At 45.0% G+C, this 24,477-nt stretch overlaps 1 protein-coding gene across 1 annotated transcript; it reads right to left on the minus strand.

Annotated features, from left to right (window-relative positions):
* Positions 1-6,676: 6,676 nt before the first annotated feature.
* Positions 6,677-24,323, minus strand: OPN3 (opsin 3). Its single transcript, XM_053382633.1, has 4 exons — positions 23,764-24,323; positions 11,429-11,748; positions 9,829-10,080; positions 6,677-7,351 (listed from the first exon to the last, which is right to left on the minus strand). The coding sequence occupies exons 1-4, from the start codon at positions 24,140-24,142 to the stop codon at positions 7,088-7,090; spliced, it is 1,215 nt and encodes a 404-aa protein (XP_053238608.1). The 5' UTR covers positions 24,143-24,323; the 3' UTR covers positions 6,677-7,087.
* Between the last annotated feature and the right edge of the window lie 154 nt (positions 24,324-24,477).

Raw genomic sequence — 24,477 nt, forward strand, 5'->3', positions numbered from 1 at the left:
TAATGACTAAACTACTCTTTGGATCAAGCCCATAATCCTTATTTAATTCAGCAGCTGTTGCCTTTTTGGAAGCCAAAACGCCTGGTAAAGCAAACCTGTGTTCCCATATTGCAAGTGAAGAAAATCCAGAAGGTTTCTGCCTGGTTCACCTAACTTTGGTTGTATTTACAGAGACACTAATAATGTGATTCTGATGCATGTTTCCTAAGGCAAATGCTCAATTTCCCAAGTTACCATGCTTTTTATTATTCATGGTAAATCACTGTCTGTCATGGAAGGCTTAGAGTTGTGGTAGGGAACTGGTGGTCTGCTAGATGTTGTTGGACTCCAACTCCCATCAGCCCTAATTAGCATGACCAATGGTCAGGAAATCTGAGAGTTGTAGTCCAGCAACATCAAGAGAGCCAAACATTCACCAGCTGTGGCTTAAAGGTCACACACCAGCCAGAAAGCTAGATGAGAACTTTATTGTCTGTAACAAAAACAGAAACCTTTGACACCACCCAGATACAACTAAGTCCAGTGCCACCTAGTGATTAAACCGTATAATGACACTATCCACATAGTGTCCATATTTTTCCCTTTTGGGAATGCATGGTTATTGAAAGTTACCAGTGTGAGTTGCTAGAGCTGTAATTTTTCAGGGTTCAGTTTCCATGTCAAGATCTCCAGAAGTTAATTTTCTGAGGGAGGTGATGATGGATGCAATACATGGGCTTATAAATGCATACCTATGAACACTGGCAATATTCAGTCCAGGCCCTGCCATTTCATGTATGCTAAACTGTATTTTCAGTGGTGATAGTGTGTTCTGATTTTTGTCTCTCATTATTTCACAGTTGGTATCCTCTGGTAGCTGTTGATTTGGACTTGCTTTCAAGATTCTTCTAATTTTGCCAATGCATCATATATGTGACTCAGACCGGCAGGAAACTGGTAGACTAGACATGTCTGTAAGTGGGGATGATATATGTTTTTGGAGCTGGATTTAACAGTATCCAGACTTTCAGTGTATTCTGAATTAGAAACCAGCCAGTAGAATAAATCATCCTCTGTAAACCAACATATCCAAAGTATTAAACCAGAAAATTATGACTAAATAAAAGATATCTTCTTTGATGCCTCCAGACTGTCAGTATTCTGTGGGAGGTATTCAAGTGCATACCAGAAATTTAAGTTTGCACAATTAAAATGGATTAAAGTGCCCAGTCACCCTAGTGCAACAACAACATCATTTTCTGTGCTTAGCAGAGTAGTGGGAAAAGGCACTGAAATTTGTGGGGTGAACAAATACTTAATGGAAAGACTTGTGAACTCCACACAAGCAAACTAAGTGTTGTATAACCTAACCACACGACTGTGTATAGTCTATCATCAGTGCAAGCTTTGTGGGAGAAAATCAATATGCAGGTCATCTGGATGAGCCCCTTATTTGTTTTGTTCCTGTCACACATTTTGTTGCTTACTATAATGAGATTCATTTGCCACTAGAGGGAGATCCTGCACTTTAGTAAACTCTTCGGCATGCTAGGAATTTGATGTAATTTGTTACTATTCATATTTAATAGCATTCTTGCGGTTATCGCAGGTGTCTGTGTGAACTATAGTGGAGCTGCAGGAACCAGAGGAGGGCACAGAGAGAAGCAGTTCTCTCTCTGTAGTTTACTATACACACAGTATAGAAGGTTATTTGCTGAAGCATTCCTTTAAGAATTCGTTTCTCAGCAAAAGATGCTAAAATACCATTAACTAAGATGCAGAAACTTCCCAATGTATCTTGCAAATGTCCTGCTATTCAGCTGTAATTTAAGTCAAATTAAATACTTATGGAATATGAAAAGTGCTGGTAATATTTATTTCCCACAGATATACTTAGAATCATAGAATTGGAAGGGACCTTGAGGGTGGCTGGGGAAGCCCAGCCAGATGGGCAGGGAATAAATAATAATAATAATAATAATAATAATAATAATAATAATAATAATACCCAACCCCCACAATGCAGTAATCCTGCATACAGACGTCCTTACAGAGCCAGTGTACTGTAGTGGTTAGAGTGCCAGACTAGGGCCTGGGAGACCAGGGTTCAAATCCCCACTCGGCCATGAAGCTCACTGAGTGACCTTGGGCCAGTCAGTCACTCACAGCCTAACCTACCTCACAGGGTTGTTGTGGGGATTCAATGAGGAAGGGGAGAACCATGTACACCACCTCAAGCTTCTCTAGAGCAAAAGGTAGGATGTAAATGCAATCTAAATAAATATACAGATTTAACTAATGCCACGTGTACTAAAAGAACACCGTCCATTTTAGAGAACTGCTCCGATTACTCCTTAAGCACAGAGGCCACAGACAATTGACTGATTCTCTTCTTTAGAGTATCTTTCCTCTTCCCTGTCTTCTTTCACCTATTCAAAACCAGTTTAATTTTAAAATGCATCGTATTCAACTAGTGTGATGTGGTGGTGAGAGCAGCCTTCACCATTCTGGTGCCATCCACTTCTCTGCTCTGACACACATACCCGACTACAACTCCCATCAATCCTAGTTGCTGGCTGGGACTGCTGGGGGTTCAAAACAGCTGGAGGGCACCAGGTTGGCAAAGGCTGGTTAAAGTGTTGGACCCAGGAGACAAGGTTCAAATCTTCATTTGGCCACAATGTTCACCTTGAGCCAGTCTCTCAGCCTCATACCTGCACAGAACCTCATGGACCTTCATTGTTTTTACAAGGAAACCCTGAACACTGCCATCAAAACACAGATCATATCTGTGTCCACAGATGCCTTCTGTGGTTTGGTGCAGGTGAGGGGTCCATGCAAACACACAAAGATCCATCAGGATCCATGCTTCCTGCTCCATACTTTTGTGTCACAGCAGATCTGGTAAATGCTGAATTGGTAATTTTTATAATTGGGACGTGGGTGGCACTGTGGGTTAAACCACAGAGCCTAGGGCGTGCCGATCAGAAGGTCGGCGGTTCGAATCCCCGCAACGGGGTGAGCTCCCATTGCTCGGTCCCTGCTCCTGCCAACCTAGCAGTTCAAAAGCACATCAAAGTGCAAGTAGATAAATAGACACCGCTCCGGCGGGAAGGTAAACGGCATTTCCGTGCACTGCTCTGGTTTGCCAGAAGCGGCTTAGTCATGCTGGCCACATGACCCGGAAGCTGTACGCCGGCTCCCTCGGCCAATAAAGCAAGATGAGCACCGCAACCCCAGAGTCGGCCACGACTAGACCTAATGGTCAGGGGTCCCTTTACCTTTACCTAATTTTTATAATGTCAGGCAGAGACATCAATGTTAACTTTAATTTGTTGGTTGGGGAGGGGGAGCTTGTAAAAACCTAGAGATCCATGTTTTGTGCCATGGTGGTGCGAACATGTGCTAGAGCTGTGATTTTTGGAGACATGCATTTGAAGGGAGAAATCCCATATTAATATCATGCAAATAGAAGAGGATCTTTTCTTTTTAACTCTGGAGTTCTTACTTTTCCAATGCCCCACTGCAACCATTTTGTGACTGGCACCCACAAAACTTTCCCAGAAGTCCACAAGTGTCTGCAAGCCTGCCAATGTTTGTTGTTGGTTTTTTTTTGAGGGGAGCTGGCTATATGGGATATAATATGGATGTTATTGATATGGCTATCATGATTGGTGGCCCAGCCTCTGTGCTCTTCCCTCCTGCAGACGTCCCATAAGAAGGGCCTTGCTGGATCAGACTAAAGGCCAATCTCACCCAATGTTATGTTCTGCCAGTGGCCAACCAGGTGTCCAAGGGAAGCACGCAAGCGGGTTATATCAGCCTCTCCTAATTTGAATCCCCAGTAACTAATATGAGGCATTCTGCAGAGGTGGCTAAACAGCCTCTCCTACTTTGAATCCCCAGTAACTAATATGAGGCATTCTGCAAAGGTGGCTAAACCTGTCAGAATGTGGTTGGACTCCCAAGAAGCATTACCAGTGGTCAGGGATGATGAAGGGCCGAAGCTCTCCATGTTGGTTACTCCAATACATACTAATTCTTCAAGTACTGAACTCTGCTTGCCCAAGCTGCACCATCCAGGCATACAATGGAGGTCTCAGCAGGGTCAGGGGGAGTAATCCCAAGGTTACAGAAGTGGAAAATATTTTTATAGAAGAAAAGGCGGTTGGGTGGCACCTTGTACGCCTCCTTCCAGCAACTCTTGCAGCCAAGCTGGTGCCAAATGTATTGCTCTGCTTTCCTTTAGACCACATCAGTGAGATCAAGAGGGGAGTCTTGTCATCTGGCCAGCCCAGGACCTCCATACACACAGCCCAGGCTTGCCCCCTGGAGAGGTCATTTCGATGCTGCCAAAGCAGCAAAAACAACGTGGAAGGTGGCAAATACAAGTTACCAGTCTCTGCAGCCACAGCAGGTGCTGTGATTCCCCAATGGTTGGCTTTGCTTCCAGAAGTGCACTCCATTGTCTCTCGAGACAGATGGATGTCAACAGCCAGCACAAAAAACAGCCCAGTGTAGTTTGAGTGTGTTCAGAAGCTACAGAATGCTGACTACTTGGGGGAGGGCATTGGAGAACAAGGAGGAGGGAAAAGAAAGGAATATCTGGAACAGGAGAACACGCTGCAGCATTTCGTTGCAGGTTTCACTTGTTTCTGTATATTCCACACAGGACAAGGAGACTGTGGGTTAATTATCTCATAGTGTCCAGCAGATGGTGGTATACATCAACTTTCTCCCCACAAAGCCACAGGAACTAACCCACATAGGCAGTGCACTATTTATTTATGTGGTTTGAGCAACAGCACTCTGGATCCTTTGTGTTCCTATCATTCCAGTTTCTTCCAGTTAATTTGGATTCTCTTTCCCTATAAATTCACACATATGTCAGGGAGCTGGTATGGTGCAGTTGCCATAATTGTCACTTTGGCATGGGAGTAGGCTCAGATTAATTTCCCTCTGCTATATTATCATCATCATCATCATCATCATCATCTGCAGGTCACCTTGAGTCAGTGTAAAGGAAAAAGGCAGGATATAAATAAATATAATAAACAAAAAAAAAATCTAGTCATTGAGGTTCTCCCAAGCCTGCTGAGACCTTGTGTTTGTGGTTGTGTAGGCTGTTTGCCTACCTAAGCAATGATGTGCACAACCTGAACATCAAAGTTAGTAAAGGACAAGATACATTTTCATTTACCAAGATTCCGTTTTCCAAGAGCTAGAACCCAGCAGAGAGATAAAGACATAGAAGGGTGTCTGGGACCCCAGTCGCTGAGGTGACCAGAGACAGGAAGCAGGCTTTGCTCCCATCCCAGCGCACCCTTTACTTTGTCCTATGTAACTGACTGCCAGCCAGTCCTGTTAGGAAAACAATGTGATTGGGGGCACTATTATGGTGACAGCATACTTGCCTTCCACCCAACAGTGTATGGCCTCAACTTCACTCATAGGAATCCTGCAGAGAGGATGCAATGTTTCTAGAAGCCGAATAAAATAAAATAAAATATTAATAATAATAATAATAATAATAATAATAATAATAATAGATAATAATAATAGATAATAATAATTTTATATGTTGCCCATCTGATAGGGTTTTCCCAACCACTCTGGGCAGCTTCCAACTATATATATATAAACACCACAGTAAAGGCTTTGCAATACTACCAAGTCCTCCATCCACTCACTTCTCTGCATTAGAATGACAAGTGTTAGAGACTATTGCAAAGGGGTACTACATTTATAGTAGCATTCCTTTAATGTATATATTTTTGCTTATTATTTCCTATTTTAAATATTTAGCCTTATTTAATTGTATTCAGTATGTAGTTATACAAACTAGTAATGTAAGTATACAGTATTTCAAGCACTTCATTGGATGTCCATGAATCCTTGGATTATGAGGGAGAAAAACCTTATGCTGTCCTTTTTCTCCACACCATGCATAATTTTTTATGTGTCTGCTATGTAATCTCTGACTCACCTTTTCTCTAAATTAAGAAACCACAAGTACTGCAACCTCTCCTCAAAGTGGAGTCACTATGATTTTTGTTGGGAATGCAGTGGGAGAAGGGTTAATCCCCCCTCCCAACTGTTAGTAATAAAATAAAAACACAGCATTTCAGTCATGAATCCAGCTTCACATATAGTTTGGCCCTTAGGCCCTTTTGACTGTTTGCCCTTTTGAATCATTCATTCGTTTTGAACTTCTGCGCCCGCCTCAGAGAAGATCCACTACAGCATCATCCATGTCTTGTAACAAATGTTCACGCACCTTTCGGAATTCGCAGTTGCCTGAAGCGCTACCACTCTCTGCTTAAATATATTCAGCGCAAGCACTTCTTATGGGCGGCTGTAAGGGAGATGCCAGTTGCTAACTATCTCAGCTCTCGAAAAGATAATCAGTTCAGTTTTTAGGGGGGGGCAGGGAATGCCACACCACTAAGATACAATTTCCTTTAGGAGCCAATTTATTTTGCTTTTGAGCTGCCACCTGTTCAGACCTGAGGCGGAAGCTTGGCCTACAACACCCCCCCAAAAAACAAAACCGCCACTGCCTATATGTACCCATACACTGAATTCAAGACAAGTGCTTGAGGCTGCCAAGCGGGTTCAAACCGGCTTGCGACATCACACCATATTAAAATACAGCACCAGACATTGCTTAAAAAGAAATAAATCAGCGAGGCCTTGCTGAAGGAACTATGGCCTACTTTAAAAGCTCCTTTATTTCCCTGGTTCGTGTACAGTGCAGCAAAGGACAGGTAGGTAGGTGATCAAGACATGATATGGAAAAATAAATATTCTAAGTAAAATAAAATAAAAACCGGCCCATCCGCCACGTGTCATTGTTTCAGAACTGCCACAACAATTAACATGTTACAGAGAGCTTGAGGCTGGCGGCAGGGCAATCTTACACTCTTCTTCTCAGAAGTAGTCCCCAATGATTTCAATGGGTCTTATTCTCAGGTACACAAGCAAAGGATTGCAGTCTGAATTACTTCCATGTCTTGCTTCTGAAAGACGGTGCTTGCTCTTCCTAATTGTGCCACAAAGATAGTCTAACAGTTTGGTTAGCAGAAGTCCGCTCAAATCCTAGGAGCCCCTATAGTGGCTTCACTTGGATTACATTTATTTTTGTGCCCGTGTATTTCGTGCTGTGGTCTATCTGCTGTGTGTCGTCGCTGGTGATAATAAAAATGATTGAGGAAGAGCTGAAAGTCACTTTCTTCTTTGGCCTGTCGCCTGCCTTCTGGGACACAACAATGGGCCTTATCGGTTTCTCGTTCCCTACTGCTGGCTTTTCTTTCAAGCGCCTCTGGAACCTCAGGAGGCGAACACAGAAGAGCTGCATGAGGCATCGCCGAAACTGCAAGGGGAGCAAATTACAGTGAAAACCCGTCATTCAGAAAGCGACACTTTCACACTACCTATACCAGAATGACATAGGTGCCACATAAAATCAGTTGTCAGAGCCTGCTGAGTGTTACACACATGTGATACACTAGAGTACAGTGGCTTGATAACTCTCCTTCAATAGCTTCCCAAACATACATGGAAAAGCTGTACTTTCAGTTTTTATTCTGGCAGCAGACCAGGTATCTGCACGTGTGACAATCTTGATTTGCACCAACACATTAGAACAGGAATGGGGTGGAACCAGTGATCCTCCAGGTAATGGATCTCGAATCCCATCTGACCATGGCCAGTGGTCAGAGACAATGGGAGTCAGAGTCCAAAACATCTGGAGGTCCAGAGGTTTCTTACTTCTGCATTATAGGATAATTCCATATGTTTGGCCACTGCATCAGCCAACCATATGGTGAAGGGTGAGCAAGAAAGCTCCCCAAAAGGAATTTCTTTTCAATGGGTGCAAAAGTGTTAATGCAAACTGGCCTCTCTTTGACTTAGGATGGATTAGATCATATCTAGCATATATAATACCATCCGGCGGCGGGCGGGGGGGGGGGGAATCTACAGCACTTCATCAGTCATAATGAATTTCAGCTGCTTCTATTAACCTATTTAGACTTCAATAGCAGCTAATGCAAGATCCAGGCGCAGAACAGAACAGATAACAGCCAAAATGATTGCTTCATTTTATCAAAGGAAAACTCCGCTCTTTAATCCCCATGAATGAATTAGCATGCTCATATTTCAGTAGCTTTTATAAAGCCCACCTAAAGTCACTACTATATATCTAATTCTGAATTGCCATGGTATACTCCTGTACTCCATGGGCTGAGCTTAGGAGGCAAAGTGATAGGGACTGACAATCCATTAAGGATCAGAGGCACCCTAACAGTCATATTGAGAGACTTTTGTTCCACCCAGTGGTGTAGGGTGAAATATTTTCTGGTGCTCTACTTTTCCACAGAAAGTTTTCAACTTTGTACACTCTTTCACAGCAATGAATGAATGCCAATTGCAAATACAATATTAGGCAAGTGTCATGGAGCAAGCCTGGCAATTTCAAAGTTTTTTAAACTTTGTTTACTAAATTGAAGTATAATAAACATGCTAAATTAGATTACTCCCCAGGGCAGCCAAAAATTTTGCAATGAAAATTCCTCAACACAAGTTATCCTAATCTGTACATAGCATAATATTCCAGAAAACTTCTGTCACTGGTTCTGCTACACTGTCGGTTGTCTACGGGGTGCCTCCATCCCATTTAGCTGTTTCACATGTTCCACCCTGTCCCTTATGCTACTTAATATCTACATGAACTTGCTAGAAGTCATCCAGAAGTTTGGGCTGAAGGTTCATCAGCATGCAGATGGGATTCAGCTTTACCTCTTTCCCACTGACAGCCTGTGGACTTCTAAACGGGTAGTAGGAGGCTATTTTGGATTAGACAAGAGGAACAACCTGAAGATTAATCCAGACAAAGCAGAAGTAGTGGTGGGAGAACCTGCAAGCCTGTGCAGAGGTGCTCATCTTGTCCTTCACAGAACTGGATAAAGTTTGGGGATGCTGCTGTTTTCACAACAGGACTGAATGGAAGTTTGGGTGCTGCAGGTAGCCAGGAGTGCCTTTTACTAGCTTGAACCACACGCAACCCTTCCTAAAGAAGTCAGATCTTGCCTTGGTTGTCCATGCCCCTTGTCACCTCCAGACTTTACTACTGTAACACACTTCACATAAGAGTGGGCTTTGCAAGGCGGTTTGGCCCTCCTGCAGTTTCTAGCAACTGGTATCCAAGGAGGAATATGGCCTCCAACAGTTGGGGCAGAACATAGCCTTAGCCTCCATTAAGTTTTCTAATCCTGTTTTAAAGTTATCCATGGACATCACTACCTGCTGTTGGAATGAATCCTGAAGTTTAACTATGTGCTATGCAAAGAAGCACTTTTGTCTACCATTTTGAACCTTCCAATGATTCAGCTTCATTTCATGTTCCTGAGTCGAAATTGGTGGAAACCCAAATAACTAGGGTGGCTCCCTTGTATGCTCAAGGTAGACTTACAATTCCAGGTGTTCCCTAGCACATCCTCTTCATCCTCATGAATCAGTGCCCTGGATGCAAGGACGGCAACTAGGACATCCACCAGATATGCTTTGAGCCTATGTATGGTGCTAGTGGTAAAAGGAACAGCACCCTTGTTAAGTTACTAGGAAGCCTTATGCTGGTCAAGTTTCACTATTCCTTTTCTCCCCCAGAGAAATTCTGTTGGTCTTGCCTTCTGTGCCTTTCTTGCCTGTTTTCCTATAGATGCAAGATAATACTATGTGTAATTTCTGCCATGTTGTGCTTATGTCGGGAGGAAGACCACCTCCATTGCGTAATGCATTAGATGTGATCCTTTCAGCCTCAGTAAGTAACTCTGCTTTTCAGCTGCTTACCTTTCTGCTCATGAAGATATAGATAACTGGATTGTAGGCAGTGCTTGACTTGGCAAATAAAGATGGGATAATAGCCACTGTTGGAGTGACAAGGTGGCCATACCCATAGGCTACTAAAAGGGAGACCACTGCATAAGGCATCCAACAGATAAGAAAGGTGGTCATCATTAAAAAACACATTTTAGCTACTTTCTTTTCGTATCTCAAGATCTTGATCACTTGGACAGTGTGCAAATCTTCAACACAACGAAGCTGCAAAGAAAAATAATGAAAAACAATCAAACAGCACATATTTTAAAGAGCATTCAGTTCCAAATCCTTCAGAGAGAAGAATGTTGTTGTAAGTGGTCTTATTATTTGACAGCTAACCACATTTCAAAAATTATCAAGGCATCATCCTTCTCACCAGCTTCATTTAAATAAGATTTCTGATGATGCCCTGACTTCTGGAGAAATAGCTGTGTTAATCTACTGCAGCAAAATCAGAGTCTTGTGACTAACAGATCTCTGGAATAATTTTGAAGACTACTGATTAAGTTACCTCCTGTTCATGAAAACGTATGCCATAATAATTATTATGTCTATAAGGTGCCACAGAGCCTTTTATTTTCTTATCTGTTATTGTCCAATTACACCAACAAAAACATTAACAGCAGAAACTCACTATGTACTGAGCTACATCAACTTTATGTCAATCCCTATAGAGTCCCTGTAATTACTAATACTAGCAATTTTTATAGATTTATTGATTTTATTTACAATCACACATATACATGTGATTGTATACATGTAAAATTACCTAGTGTGACTTTCTGCATTATTAAAACAGGTATGTAATAATATTGTATTGTTAAATCTTGAACAATCTATTTCAATGGTTTAACAATTCAATACTAAGCATGATTACTTGGAAATAAGTTCCATCAATTTTGATTTTATGTATTCCTTTGTAAATATCTTTAGACCCTACCTGCCCACAGACTGTCTTGCCAGAGTGGTGCATGCTCTAGTTATCTCCCGCTTGGACTACTGCAATGCACTATGTGTTGCTACCTTTGAAGGTGACCCAGAAACTACAACTAATCCAGAATGTGGCAGCTAGACTGGTGACTGGGAGTGGCTGCCAAGACCGTATAACACCAGTCCTGAAAGACCTGCATTGGCTCCCAGTACGTTTCCGAGCACAATTCAAAATGTTGGTGCTGACCTTTAAAGCCCTAAACGGCGTCTGCCCAGAATACCTGAAGGAGCGTCTCCACCCCCATCATTCTGCCCAGACACTGAGGTCCAGCGCCGAAGGCCTTCTGGCAGTTCCCTTACTGTGAGAAGTGAGGTTACAGGGAACCAGGCAGACAACTGAAGGCAGCCGTGTTTAGGCAAGTTTTTAATGTTTGATGTTTTACAGAGTTTTTAATACTCTGTTCAGAGCTGCCCAGTGTGACTGGGGAAACCCAGCCAGATGGGCGGGGTATATATAATACATTATTATTATTATTATTATTATTATTATTATTATTATTATCCACATAAATCACATTTTGATCACTCTGCACTTGCCCATTTGAATTCTAGTGAAAAGCTACTGCTTGAATTAACTCACCATTCGTATCGCATAAAGAATATGTCCATAGCAGTAAGCCATGATCCCAACTGGTGTGACAAGACAGCCAAGAAAGAAGAAGAGGACATAGGAAGAATCGCTGGGCTCTTTTGACCTCCAGTCCACTGAACAACCTAATCCATGAATTTCTAGAGTGTAGTGATTCCAGCCTAGGAGAGGTGCTCCTGTCCAAGCTAAGGAATACAGCCAGATATATGTGATTGCCCTCCAAGACCACGCGAAATCAATCACTCTTGCATGGACTACTCTAAGGTAGCGTTCGTAGGCCAGGACAGTGAGAGTAATAATGGAAACGATTCCTGCAGGGAGACATAAATAAAAAGTTTAGTTTATTAAATTATCCCCAATACAGAGATGTATTTTGAAATAACGAAGTACCGGTACTTTGTAGAAAAACACAATTAAGCTAAAATCATTCATCCCTCCCCCCCCACAAAAAACCACTTTAAAAAATAAACACACACACCCCAATAGGAACAAAAACCAAATATCACTATTATAAGGCAAACTAATAGTGCACATCCAAATACCTGGAAAAACAAATACATCCTCACTTAGTACAGAATAGATTACCAGGAGAGCTTCCTTAGGGAGAGTGTTCCATAAGAATTTCCTAGCCAATAAATATACGTTTTCTGGTTTTGCATGCAGCCTTGTGATTTGTGGCGCTTGTTTCATTGCTCTGTATACCTAGTTCTATATGGTCAAAATAAAACATCCAATTGACTGAATAAGCAAATAATTTATGTTAATAATAATAATAGTAGTAATCTATTACTTATACCCAACCCATCTGAATGGGTTGCCCCAGCCACTCTGGGTGACTTGCAAAATAATAAAAACACAGCAAAGCATCAAACATTGAAAACTATTGTTGGTGACAGGTCTATTAGTAGTCAAAGAATACCTATCACTTATAACCTGTTAGCTCAAAAAACAACTAAACAAAAAAACCCAGTAACCTTATGTTAGAACCATTACCCCTTATAATCAAATTCAGAAAAGGCATTAGATTATGAGCAGTCTCAGACAAGCTCTGTCGTGATGACACCCACTACTGCTACACACACACACGTTGAAAAGGCTTATTCAGCAGACGGTAAAAGGGAAGTCAAAAGGGAAGCATGAATTCAGCAGGAGTCCCACGACAGTCTGATGGACTCGCAGTAAGATCCAGATGGAACAAAACCACCAGAGTGCCTGTTATTGATGCCTTCTTTGAACACAGCACTTCCAGTCAATAGAAAGATCGTTCTAGACAGCAAACATTGTTCAGACCACAGTTGTCCCCCCACCCACTGCTTCTCTCTCTAGCTTGCTCCACCCCATGTTTTCCTGGCAAGCACAACTGCTAGCAACTCCCACCTGGGGAGTTGAGAGGAGGCAAGTGATGGTGGCATCCCTGCATGCGCAGTGGGAGTGGGGGGGTGTGCATGCTCATGTACACAAGCCAGCACCAAATGTCACGGCTGAAAAGGTTGTGCACCCCGGGTCTGGGCCGTTTCCCAACTTTATATGAAGCAGCTACATGAACCAGTGCAGCCTGCTTACTATCAGTAACATGTTAACATGTGAAAAAATAACCCAAAGTTCTGTTTTCAAAGCATGTGCATTATCTGCTACATGAGGAAAAATGCACATCCCCCCCCCTTGCCCCAGTAGGGAGCTCATGAGTCGATTAAGGCACACTTGACGAAGCAGGCATTCAAATTTAAGTAAAGGCAACGGGACGCGGGACGCGGGTGGCGCTGTGGGTAAAAGCCTCAGCGCCTAGGGCTTGCCGATCGAAAGGTCGGCGGTTCGAATCCCCGCGGCGGGGTGCGCTCCCGTTGCTCCGTCCCAGCGCCTGCCAACCTAGCAGTTCGAAAGCACTCCCGGGTGCAAGTAGATAAATAGGGACCGCTTACTAGCGGGAAGGTAAACGGCGTTTCCGTGTGCGGCTCTGGCTCGCCAGAGCAGCGATGTCACGCTGGCCACGTGACCTGGAAGTGTCTCCGGACAGCGCTGGCCCCCGGCCTCTTGAGTGAGATGGGCGCACAACCCTAGAGTCTGTCAAGACTGGCCCGTATGGGCAGGGGTACCTTTACCTTTTAAAGGCAAATGCAAACAGCCACTTTTTACATGCTGAAGTCAAGATGAGTCATCTTTTCTCAGTTCATTCGTATGTGCTGAACTAGCCCTGTGCATGGGTGAGTGCACAGGGCTGGCTTTCAGGGGCAGGTGACTGCCTGTAGCCCCATGCTTGGAAGCATCTGTCATGGTCTATCAACTCAACCGTCCACTCGCCAGCTGAAAGAAGCAGCACAAACAGCTCATATGGTATGAATAAACACAGAACTTTAGATACCGGCATGCAGGTTCATCATCTTGTATGACAAAGATACATCACGCACACAAAATGGAGCACCAAAGTCACGGAACAGACGACAACTGTGATACAAAATTGAAAAGCTGAACAACTTTGGGGGTGGAGGGGCACCAAAAATGAATCTTAGCTGGGTGCCGTTTGGTGCAGGGCCAGATTGTTAGGGCAAACTGGAAGGACAAGAAGGCATCTTCCCAGAACTCTTACAAAAATTCTGTCATAGATAGCCAGATGCTAGCACCCACCACAAATATCAGCTCTGTGGCTGCTAGGGCAAAACACCTCACAGAAGCAAGCAAGGGAGGGAGGGAGGGGGAGTCCCAGTCTCAAAACAGTGCCCTTGGTACTTCCTTTGCCTCTCCAAGCCCCCATGCCTTTAGTGCTGGCCCCCTTAGCTACTTACAACTTTTCTTAAAAGATTGGGTGGAGGGCAAGGTTAGAGTAAAATTGAGGGCAGTCCAGGTGTGGCTTTATGGATTGTGCTCAAGTTTTTATAACTCCCCAGCCCAAAATCTGGAGACAGGTTCACCTGGCTTCCTACCGAGAGGAAGCGAGAGGCAGCGTCAAACTGGCTCCGCTGCTGTGCCAACACCGTGTCGAGTAAGCTCCCAGTAAGCAACAGCGTTGAGAAGTCATGGGTGCTCCACACACTCTGCCTGCTGTTGCCTAAACAGCATCCAGCTCTGCCTCTGCGTGTTGCCATCTCTGTCCTCTCTGGTTTCAGTGCTTTCAAATAATGCATGGCAGAGAGATTCAGCTGCTGCTGCTGTATCCAGCATGGAGCAGCCATTCCGCCATGCACCAATTCTCCTCCACTACCCCACCCTCTGGACACTTCTCCCTAGTCCACCTACAACTATCACCAAGAACACTCATTCCAAGATTAGGAGTGGGGAAACAGTGGGGTTGCCTGAGAGAACCAGAAGATGGGGGAAAGGCTAAGAATCACCATCTCTCGCCCACCGCTTTTCTCCCGTGGACAGCTCAGTCGGTTAGCGTGTGGTGCCAAGGTCACCAGTTTGATCCCCATAAGGGACAGCTGCATATTCCTGCATTGCAGGGAGTTGAACGATGTTCCTTGGGGTCCCTTCCAACTCTATCATTCTATGAAATGCCTTCCCCTGAAATTATTGTTAGTAAGACAGCGTTTGTAAATGTGGAGCTCTAGCTTAAGGTTTGAATGACTAGATATGTATCACGACCAAGAAAAAGAAGCTGGCACTTGTTTGGGGGAGCTCATTGTCCTCTTCTTGGTGGAGCAGCGCTCATTTAGTTTAAAGATTGAAGGCTGCACAAGGCTTGCTGCCAGCACCTCTCTTAGTGCTCCAAAGCTTCCCAAGGCTTAGAGATGCCAGAGCTAAATATAGCCCAGTCTTCCAACACAAGCAGTGCTCTACAGGCTTCAATGAAAGCCATGCCCAATTAAATTCCGTACGTCAACAACTGAGCACTACCTTTGGCTTCTGGACTTCCCTGGCTTTTCTGAAATCCCTTTACTTCCCCCCCCCCATATTAATGCTATGGCTTAGGTCTCTGCAGAGTACAGTACCTGGGTAAAGGACACACAGAAATCCATTTCTGCATATGGCTGCAATACTGCCCTACATACAGTGGACAAACAGGCCTAGTTCCATAGTTTATCTTTTCACTTGATTCCTGCAAGCAAAAATCGTTAGACTGAACAGTTTCTAACTGCAATACACCTTGTCCTTAAGAGTAACCAGGCAGCTATTTACAGTGCACAGTGACTTGACTGCAGAAATCATTGCTGGAGAACTGTTTCCTGCAGATAGCTCCTACTGCTCAAAGGTGCTTGCTCATAGGCAGGGGGCAAAGGGCTTTCTGTGCTTTCTGGCATGTTTTCCTCCACTGCCAAAACAGAGAATAGGTCCTGTTGATTCTACCTTGAAGATGTAACTGTCTTATCATCCAGTGGGCTCACAAGCTCTGCCCTCTCCTCTTCCAGCATTGTTTAGCATGTTTTAGATTAACTGTGGTTTAGTATGTCATTTGCACTCTAAACTGTGGTTGATCTTAAAACAAGTTGGCTTCATAAACTAGGATCTGAAGTTGGATTTGTTCTAGCAAGCCAGAGTTAAGATGAGCAGGTTTCTCCTAGTATGGAGGCTGTCACAATCTGTGGTTAACCTAAAATGAAAAGAAAAGCTTTTGAACTCATCCTTGTAGCCATGCTGGAGGAGGACTGGCGTAATGTTTTGCATTACGTCCAAATGAGGAGACTGGCCCATGGGCACCCAGCAAGCTTCACGGCTGATTGAGGACCAGAACCTGCATCCACACAGTCCTAGTCCAACCCTCTAATTAATACACCATGCTGGTTCCAAGCACTCTTCACATGATAATAATAAAGCAGTGTCTCATCCATTAACAACAAAAGCTGGCAAAAGAAGAGAACAAAGTAGGGACCATGCAATGGTTACAAATGTCACTGAAGAGAAGAACAACATGCATCATACTTGAAATAGTTGTTTTCACTTCAAATATTAAGTGAACAACACGGAAGTAAGGCAATGAGGCAACCACCTTTTCTTGGCTCACCATTATATGGAACTAATAGTAAGCACTGATTCTGAGGGAAAGCTTTTTACTAACAATCCCACTGCCCAGATTTTTTGAAATCAGTCACAATCCAGATACATGGCAAAGAAATGATATGCCACATGCTGTAATCTGCATCCTGATATGCTCAAACATGTAAGCCACCTTAAATCCGCTGACTGGAAGCTGAATGGGAAAATGAAGTAATGCGCAAAAAGAAATGCCAATTCAAGGCTACATCCACATAGCAGTTTATTCCAGTTTCCCAAACTGTTAATTTCTGCATTATATTTGAGCTTTCACATGACAAAAAAGCCATTTCCAGAGATACAGTGGAATATAGGGCATGTTTCCAGTAGTGCTGTACGGAAGTGAAAGCTGGACCATAAAGAAGGCTGATCGCCAAAGAATTGATGCTTTTGAATTATGGTGCTGGAGGAGACTCTTGAGAGCCCCATGGACTGCAAGAAGATAAAACCTCTCCATTCTTAAGGAAATCAGGCTTTGGTCACCTCAGGAGAAGAGAAGACTCCCTGGAAAAGACCCTGATGCTGGGAAAGATGGAGGGCACAAGGAGAAGGGGACGACAGAGGACTAGATGGTTGGATAGTGTTCTCAAAGCTACCAGCGTGAGTTTGACCAAACTGCGGGAGGCAGTGGAAGACAGAAGTGTCTGGCATGCTCTGGTCCATGGGGTCACAAAGAGTTGGACACGACTAAACAACTAAACAACAACAACATAGGGCAAGTTTAGCACGCATTTCCATGCTATGTACAAGCTTTTTTTTCTGGAAGCAAATAAGATGGCAATGAGCACTAAACTTGTGCTATATTTCTGCAAGTGCATTTTGTTTCACGTGAAAGCTCAAATATAGTGCAGAACTTAGAATGGAGGGAAATGGAATAAGCTGCCATGTGAGTGCAGCCCAAGTCACCCCTGGAAGTTGGAAATGAAGCCTTCAAAAAAGAAAAGCCTGTGGTAGAATTGGAGGTACCCTGAGGCTTCCAGTAAGAACAGATGTGACTACTTACTAAAGGAACTTAACAGCTTATTTTAAAACAGAACACAACTGAGATGCAGACCTCCTTATCAAGCAACACAAACAGCACCTAGGGATCTTTCTTTCCCCTGCTACCTTGGAACGGAAGATAGCCCCTTTTGCAGTTATTAATTCCTCATTCTCTCAGTAGCGTTGCATGCACTTTGCCACACCCACCTCCAAATTCCAGAAAGCGGCAGAGCATCTCCTATCTCAAGGTACGGCTGAAAAAGGCCCCTGTCTGCAACTCTGGAGGGTCACTGCCCGCCAATGCCAACAGTACGGTTCTGCATATGACAGGTCCAGCATCATTAGCAGAAGCTGAAGGAATAGTTGGGTCCAACTGGGAAAGAGAGCAAGGTGCGCCATGCAGCCCATGGGCCAAAAGCCGTGTCGGATGCATGCCTGTGCAACCCCCTAACACCTTTTAGCTCCCTCAGCACCTCAGCTTACTGCTCCTGCAGAGTCAGGCCTGAATAGAGTGACACAACAGAAGTGATTTTCTAGCTGTATAGCAGTAGGAAAAAATGCATTAAAGCAGGAGACTCAATTTTGGATTTAGCGAACAGCTATGTCCACCTTTCTATTTCCGTTCTACAATGTCAAGATGCTGCCCTACCACTCTTCGACTGCAAAAACCAACTAAGTGAAAAATTCTATGAGAAAGTTAATTTTACGCATCACTGTGCCTGTGTGTACATACTGACCTACTTTCTAAATACAACTTTGTAAAACTGGCCTTTATATCCTTACGAAAGAACTTGGTTATTTAACACTACCTAATTTACTGGCTTATGCTTCCTGGATCCTTTTCTAAATGGACCCCTGAGCCAGAAAGGCACATTTGACACAGGGCAGCTGATCACTGATTTTAGGACTGCAGAAATTGAGTAACAGTTGAGATGAGGAACTTAATGGATGGGAGAAGTGCAGCTTAATGCATGGAAGACACCACCTTAGCACAAGAGATTGGGTGGGGATGATGGTTAGGATCCTTACAGTCCTCTTTAACTCAAATTATTAACATTTCCTTAAACAAACAGAAGCTGTTCCCCATGTCAGTTAAGTTCAAAAGAAAAAATAATAGTGAAAAGTGTCCTTGAATTGTTTTCAATGTGAAAAAGCTTTGTCTCCCTCCACTGGCGGTCAAGCTGGCTGATTACATATAAAATTATTCATTAAAAAATGATTCAATATGGTATCCATACACCCTGCAGCATATCCTGAAAGAGGAAACCAGCTCTCTTTCCCCACTTCTATTTGCTGAAGTTAATCTCAAAGACATCAGATGGATGGCAAATATTCAAGAGCAGAATCAACATTATTTAAATGTCCAGTCATGTGCCAGGAACCAAGGAAAGATGAATAAACTTGGGTCACTGCAACAGTTGTTTATATGCACTGCATTCGTTATAAAAGCACTGCCACAGTGTCCCTGTACATTATCATTACTGTTGTCAGAGGGTTTATCTTCTTATTTTCCAAAGGCAAGTAGCACAAATTTCCACCAGCTCACCTGGAAGCAACTCCCACTGCATTCCATTGGGTTTACCCCCTTTACAACCGCAGCCTTAACTTGCACCAGTCAGTATGATATGTTCCTGGACTATAAGGTGTGCACCTCTTTTAAGTGGCAGCTGAACTTCCGGCAGATGCCAATGTTGCATTCCAACCGATCAACAATCAGAAGTCAGATGTCTATCTACAATAAGATTTCTAAGAAGAGACTTAATTCCTTTCCGATATATGACTGTCAAAAAGCAGTTGAGATGCATTCTAAAGGGAGTTGTGGCTTGGAGATGACGGCTTCTTGCCACAATGCAGAAAATAGCACATTTGAACATTTTGTGCTTTTCTGTATGGTACAAGAAGAGATTGAGTCCTTTTGAGGATAAAGTGTTAGGTAGCATTCAGCATTTTTTAAAAGCTGACAACTCCAATTAAGGCAGTGAAAGCAACAGCACTCCAAGACAGCATCCATAAATGCATTTGCCTAGAATGAGCACCAGCTGACACATGGATTGGGAATATAGATTATGAATGAGTGAAGGAGCAAGGCTTAGCTGAACTGCCTTCCCCCTGCAGATAACCTTTAGTGAAAATCAGGGACTACACCTTTAAGTTCCTATATTAGCAGGCCCATAGAACCTATTTGCACATGAGCTTGAAGATGGTCTGTGCAAATCACATTTGTTTCAATGGGACCCTGACCACTGTGCATGCTGGCAGGGCTTATGGGAACTAGCATTCACCAATATCTGGAGAGCCACAGGTTCCCCACTCCCTACACACACAAACAACAAATGCATCATCTGGAGCATCTGCATGCCCAAGAATAACTGACTGTAGAGAAACCAAGTGATGCCCACCTGTGTGTGAACAGCCCTCGGAGGAATCCATTCCCCAGGTACGGAAACCTCCAATATTATGTGCATGCAGCCATCATGTTGCTGGCATTCTTTAAAAAAAAGTAAGGCTTTTCATCAGGAATGGGAAGCCATTTTCAGCCCAAGGGCCGCATTTCTTTCTGGGACAATCTTTGGGGGGCCGCACACCAGCAGCCAGGGGCGGAGGAAGCGGGGTGTGGTGGGGGCAGGCTGCCCCGGGTGTCACTACTGAGGGGGTTGAAAAAATGCCAGACGGCACCCACCATGGGGCCTGAAGCGCACCCGAGCCTGGGAAAGATGCGGTGCCTTGGGCGCACACAGGCTCCCCACTGCCCAAACGGTCCACCCGCTGCCTACCCATCCCCCCTGCTGTAGGGCACCTGAGTGGGAGGAGGCAGGTAGATTCCGGAGGCCCCACTGAGCATCCTGCCTTGGCTGGCCCAGCACCTGCAGGCGGCTGGGCACGCGCACTGCCCCAGGCGCCCGATCGGCTTTCTCCACCGCTACCAGCAGCAGCCAAAGTCAGAGGCAACCGTGGGCAAACCATCAAGTGTTAATTTTACCTCTGTGCAGTAAGCTAGATTCTACACACACAACTCTCTGTATCTTCCATCCAGAAAAGCTGGAAGCACCATCAGGACATGTTTCAGCCAGGCCAAAACACTCAAATTGTGAAAAGCAGAGCCGGTTAGGGGTGTTGCCTGGGTCCCACACACCGAGGCCAGGAGGGCCACTCTGTGACACCAGCTCTGCTTTTCATGGAAATGCTTTGGCTCCTAAATTCCTTCAAAAGGATTTCACCAGGCATAGAAACACACAGGAGTTAGGAGGAGGTTGTGACTGCTTTCCAGCGATGTGGTACATGTGTCATCACAAATGGCTTCCTTGTGCACATACCTTTAGCTTTTCTACAAAAATAGCTACAGACTCCTAGCATGTCAAGTGAATGTAAGAAATCTGGAGATACCTATCTTACCTGGGAGTGTGTGTGTGTGTGTGTGTGTGTGTTTTAATGAATTAAAAGGCATACTCCATTCTACTGAAGACACCAATTTAAATGTAGTTTAATGACTACATGTCTCTGCAAATGGCTTCAGAGAAGGGGAAGCAAATTTCCACTAGCATTGTTTGATTTGTTCTCCAGCAGTTTCACCCATTTTCCACTTCAGGAAGGAAAACATATAAACAAAATTGTGTGATTTTGGTTCACAGAGATACCTGAATCACAACAGCTGCAGCCCGTGATTCATTTTAGGGTGGGGGTGGGGAATCAACTGAAGATGAGGGAAAACGTACTCATAGATTGAACACTGATGTTGTGAATCATCCTGGGTGCTGTAGAAACGCAAGTAAATATGAATGAAAGGAGGTGGGGACGTATCTGATGGGTCTGAGGAAAAGACGAGAAAAATGAAGATGAAATTGCCAAGGAAGTAGCAGATTAGAAAAGAAATGGAGAATGATGCAGGTGGTTTTGCCCTGAAATTATTTACAAGTGGGACCGAAAACAAAATGAGGCAATGTGGAGTAGATCCTATACTGGTTCCAGCCAGCCATCCCATCTATTCCTGGGGTCAGGAAGCAGCGGTCCATCAGCACAATCAATAGTCCGGGGGGGGGGCGGGGGGAGTATCATCCATCAGCATCTGGTGGGATCCAGGTTCCTCACTCCTGCTCCATCCACCTGGTTTTCCATTTTATTCTGTCAATCAGCATTCCATGGCCACTGAGGATGCTCAGTCAGCATTAGGCTGTTTTGGGGTTCCCTTCCCCTTAAGAGCTCCACCCTAAAGTTTAAGCATCTAAAACCTGTGGAAATCTTAATGTTCCCCCAAGCCTGCTGATACCCTGATCTTGAGGATCTACACTCAAAGCTTGAGTCTGTTATTAGTAGGATATATACAGCACCACCAAGTGTACACAAGGGCCTTCCAGAGTAGAATAGGTAACAACAAGGCAATCACCTCCTTGCAAGGAACTTTCACACTAATACAGATAACTGGCCATAGGTGGGGAACAACACAAGGGTAGAGAGGAAGATTTGGTATCAGCTACAGTTAGGAATGACAATCAGGAATTAAGTCTCAAGGCTCATAGAGAAGATGAGCTTTTGCAGGGATTTAAAGGGAAAGCAAAAGTTCAGCTGTCAAGCAGAAGCTGCAGAGGTCACTTACAAACAGTATGCATGATATGGAAGCTGACTGATAGAGGAACTATGGGCGCCTGTGGGCAAATGAAGACACAAGACTTAAGTGGGGAAGGTGGGGACTAGATTGAGGCAGATGCAAGACGGTGGCATCATAAATGTGGTGAGAGTTATTCCTGGGGGGCCTTTTGCCCTAGATCACGTACAGGTGTGGTGTGTGTTCCTGGCAAAATAAAGATATGGTGAAAGGACGGGTGTTGGTGGGGTAATGCTAAAATGGAGGTGTCTGTAAAATGGAATGATGGTCAGATAGAGAGGTTAGATCTATGGGGCACAGGGAATGGCAAGCCTTTGTCCCTCCAGAGCCTTTCTCCCTCCAGAGGATCCTAAGCTACAATTCCTATCATCGAAAGCCATTATCCACTCTTGCTGGGGTGGATGAGAGTGTTAGTTCAACAGAATCTGGAGGGTCAAAGGTTCTCCACACCTGGGATTGTGTACACAGGAGGTCTAGAAAGTACACAGGAAGCAGCCACTGAACTGTGTGGAATGAAGGGATGTGGGTTTTCTGGAAGGAAAAAAAAATGAGCTGGATTTTTCTCCAGAAAAAAAAACTATGCAAATTTGCATATGGTAATTTTCAGTTTGCATCAGAATATATTCTGGTGCCCTAAAGAGTGGTCTAATTTAGCACGTTTGTTTTACTTTTATTTAATAAAGAAGGCTAAGCACTTCAAAACTGCCAGACTTGCCTAATGTTGTATTTGCAAGCAGCATCCCTTTCTTGTTACTAACGTACCTACAAAAGTGATTATCTTCCACGGCAAAATGAAGTGCGGGATAATTTTCAGTCCCACTAAGTGGACATTTCCACAAAGACGTAAGCCTGAAGGCGCTGCAGATCTATGCAACTGGCGCACCACCCTCAGTACCACTTGTACAAATAAGAAGCAAGACCATGCATACAGCACTGCAGACCAAAGTGATCAGGTACCATGGCTCAGCTAGTGTTCTGCAAAGAGATGTCCTGGTGTCTACACAATTCTTGTTTCATGGATCTACAACTACCCCACCCCACCCTTCCTAATGAGATGGGAAGACACCCCAAAGAAGCTAGAGGAGAAAAGAGAAAATCTGCATATCAGAAGGTTGGGTGTAAAATGAAAGTGATACCACCTGCAGGACCAGGAATGAGCATGCATAGCAAATCAGATAGGGAACACAGACATGAAGTGGAAAATAAGACGGGGTGGGGGGGCGATGTGCAGCATTTATGGCAGTTTCTAGCTCAAGCCAAAAGAAACCTTTATTGCCAGAATAACGTTCAGGCTACAGATTCCTTAGAAGCTCCATTTCCTAGCACTGCAATGTGAGAGGTGCACTCTGCACGTGTTCAGAGGCATCATCTAATTTTGACAGAACGTGAGGGGATTGCACTCACTCTCAAACTACATTATGAGTCCGGTGATTATAATCCGAGGAAAGGGAGGGAAGAAAAGGAGGCCATACAGGACTTGACCTGAAGGGATTACAGGAGAGGGGCCAGCTGGTTGGAGGAAGGGCAGTCCGTTATTCCGGGAGACGCAAGTGGGAGAAATGGGATGCCAGGGGGACGGCACCCTTCTCTTTCCTCCTAAGTATTCATTTATTCAAAAGACAGAAGTATTGATCTGCATCCTTGGGGGACATCAGAGACTTGGAACCACACAAAGAGAGAGAGAGCATACAGCGAGCTCCTCTTTCACCCTTCTCCCCGCCTGGACCCCGTCCCTCTGCACATGGCCAGAGGCGCCCTCGCCCCCCGCGGCTCCCCTTACCGAAGAGGCTGTTGCTGAAGCCGTCCCACACGCAGCCGGCGGCGTCCCACACCCAGCGGTTCCGCAGGCAGGAGAGGAAGGTGAGGCAGACGCCGAAGAGCGACACGAGCAGGTCGCTGAGGCTGATGTTGACCAGGAAGAGGTGGGTGGGCGTGCGGAGCCGCTTGAACTTGGCGTACAGCACCAGCACCAGCAGGTTGTTGCACAAGCCCAGGATGCCGATGGTGGCCAGCAGCAGCGCCAGCAGCTCGTAGGTGCTGGCGCTGAACGGCGGCCCCGCCGCCGGATCCACCGGCTGCACGGGCTGCTGCTCCGAGTCCTGCTCCCCCGGCGTCGGCTGCAGGCTGCTGCTGCGGCTGCTGCTATTCCCGGAGTACATCGCTCGGCGTTGGCGCGCAAAAAACTCCGCTCACATGTCGCCACAACCACCACGGTCGCCGCCGCAGCGCAGCCTCCGCAGCAGCGCCCGGCTCTTGCGAGCGCGCCTGAGTCCGTCCGGGAGCCAGCAGAAGAAGCGCTCCCGCCGCGGCCGCTCTTGGCGCCACAAGGGCGGGGAAGGGAGGGGCCATGGGCCTGGGCCCGCCTCCGGCCCGCCCGCCAGCCTGAAGAGAAGCTGGCGAGGGGCGTCGTGAGGCGCCTTGCTCGGAAGGGCGCCGCGCGGAGTCGCTTCGTGCTGCTTCCCCGCCGAGAAGGCGAAGCGCGGGAAGCTGGGAA

Source organism: Podarcis raffonei, chromosome 3 (genome assembly GCF_027172205.1).
Source record: "Podarcis raffonei isolate rPodRaf1 chromosome 3, rPodRaf1.pri, whole genome shotgun sequence".
In the NCBI taxonomy this organism is placed as follows: domain Eukaryota; kingdom Metazoa; phylum Chordata; class Lepidosauria; order Squamata; family Lacertidae; genus Podarcis; species Podarcis raffonei.

What these genes read in the sequence shown, in the direction of transcription:
- OPN3 (XM_053382633.1), bottom strand. Translation starts at nt 24,142, where the DNA reads ATGTACTCCGGGAATAGCAGCAGCCGCAGCAGCAGCCTGCAGCCGACG. An exon ending in CTTCAGCAACAGCCTCTTCG is followed by an intron (nt 11,749 to 23,763) that starts GTAAGGGGAGCC and finishes GTCTCCCTGCAG; the next exon opens with GAATCGTTTCCATTATTACT. An exon ending in TTCTTTATGCGATACGAATG is followed by an intron (nt 10,081 to 11,428) that starts GTGAGTTAATTC and finishes TTTTCTTTGCAG; the next exon opens with CTTCGTTGTGTTGAAGATTT.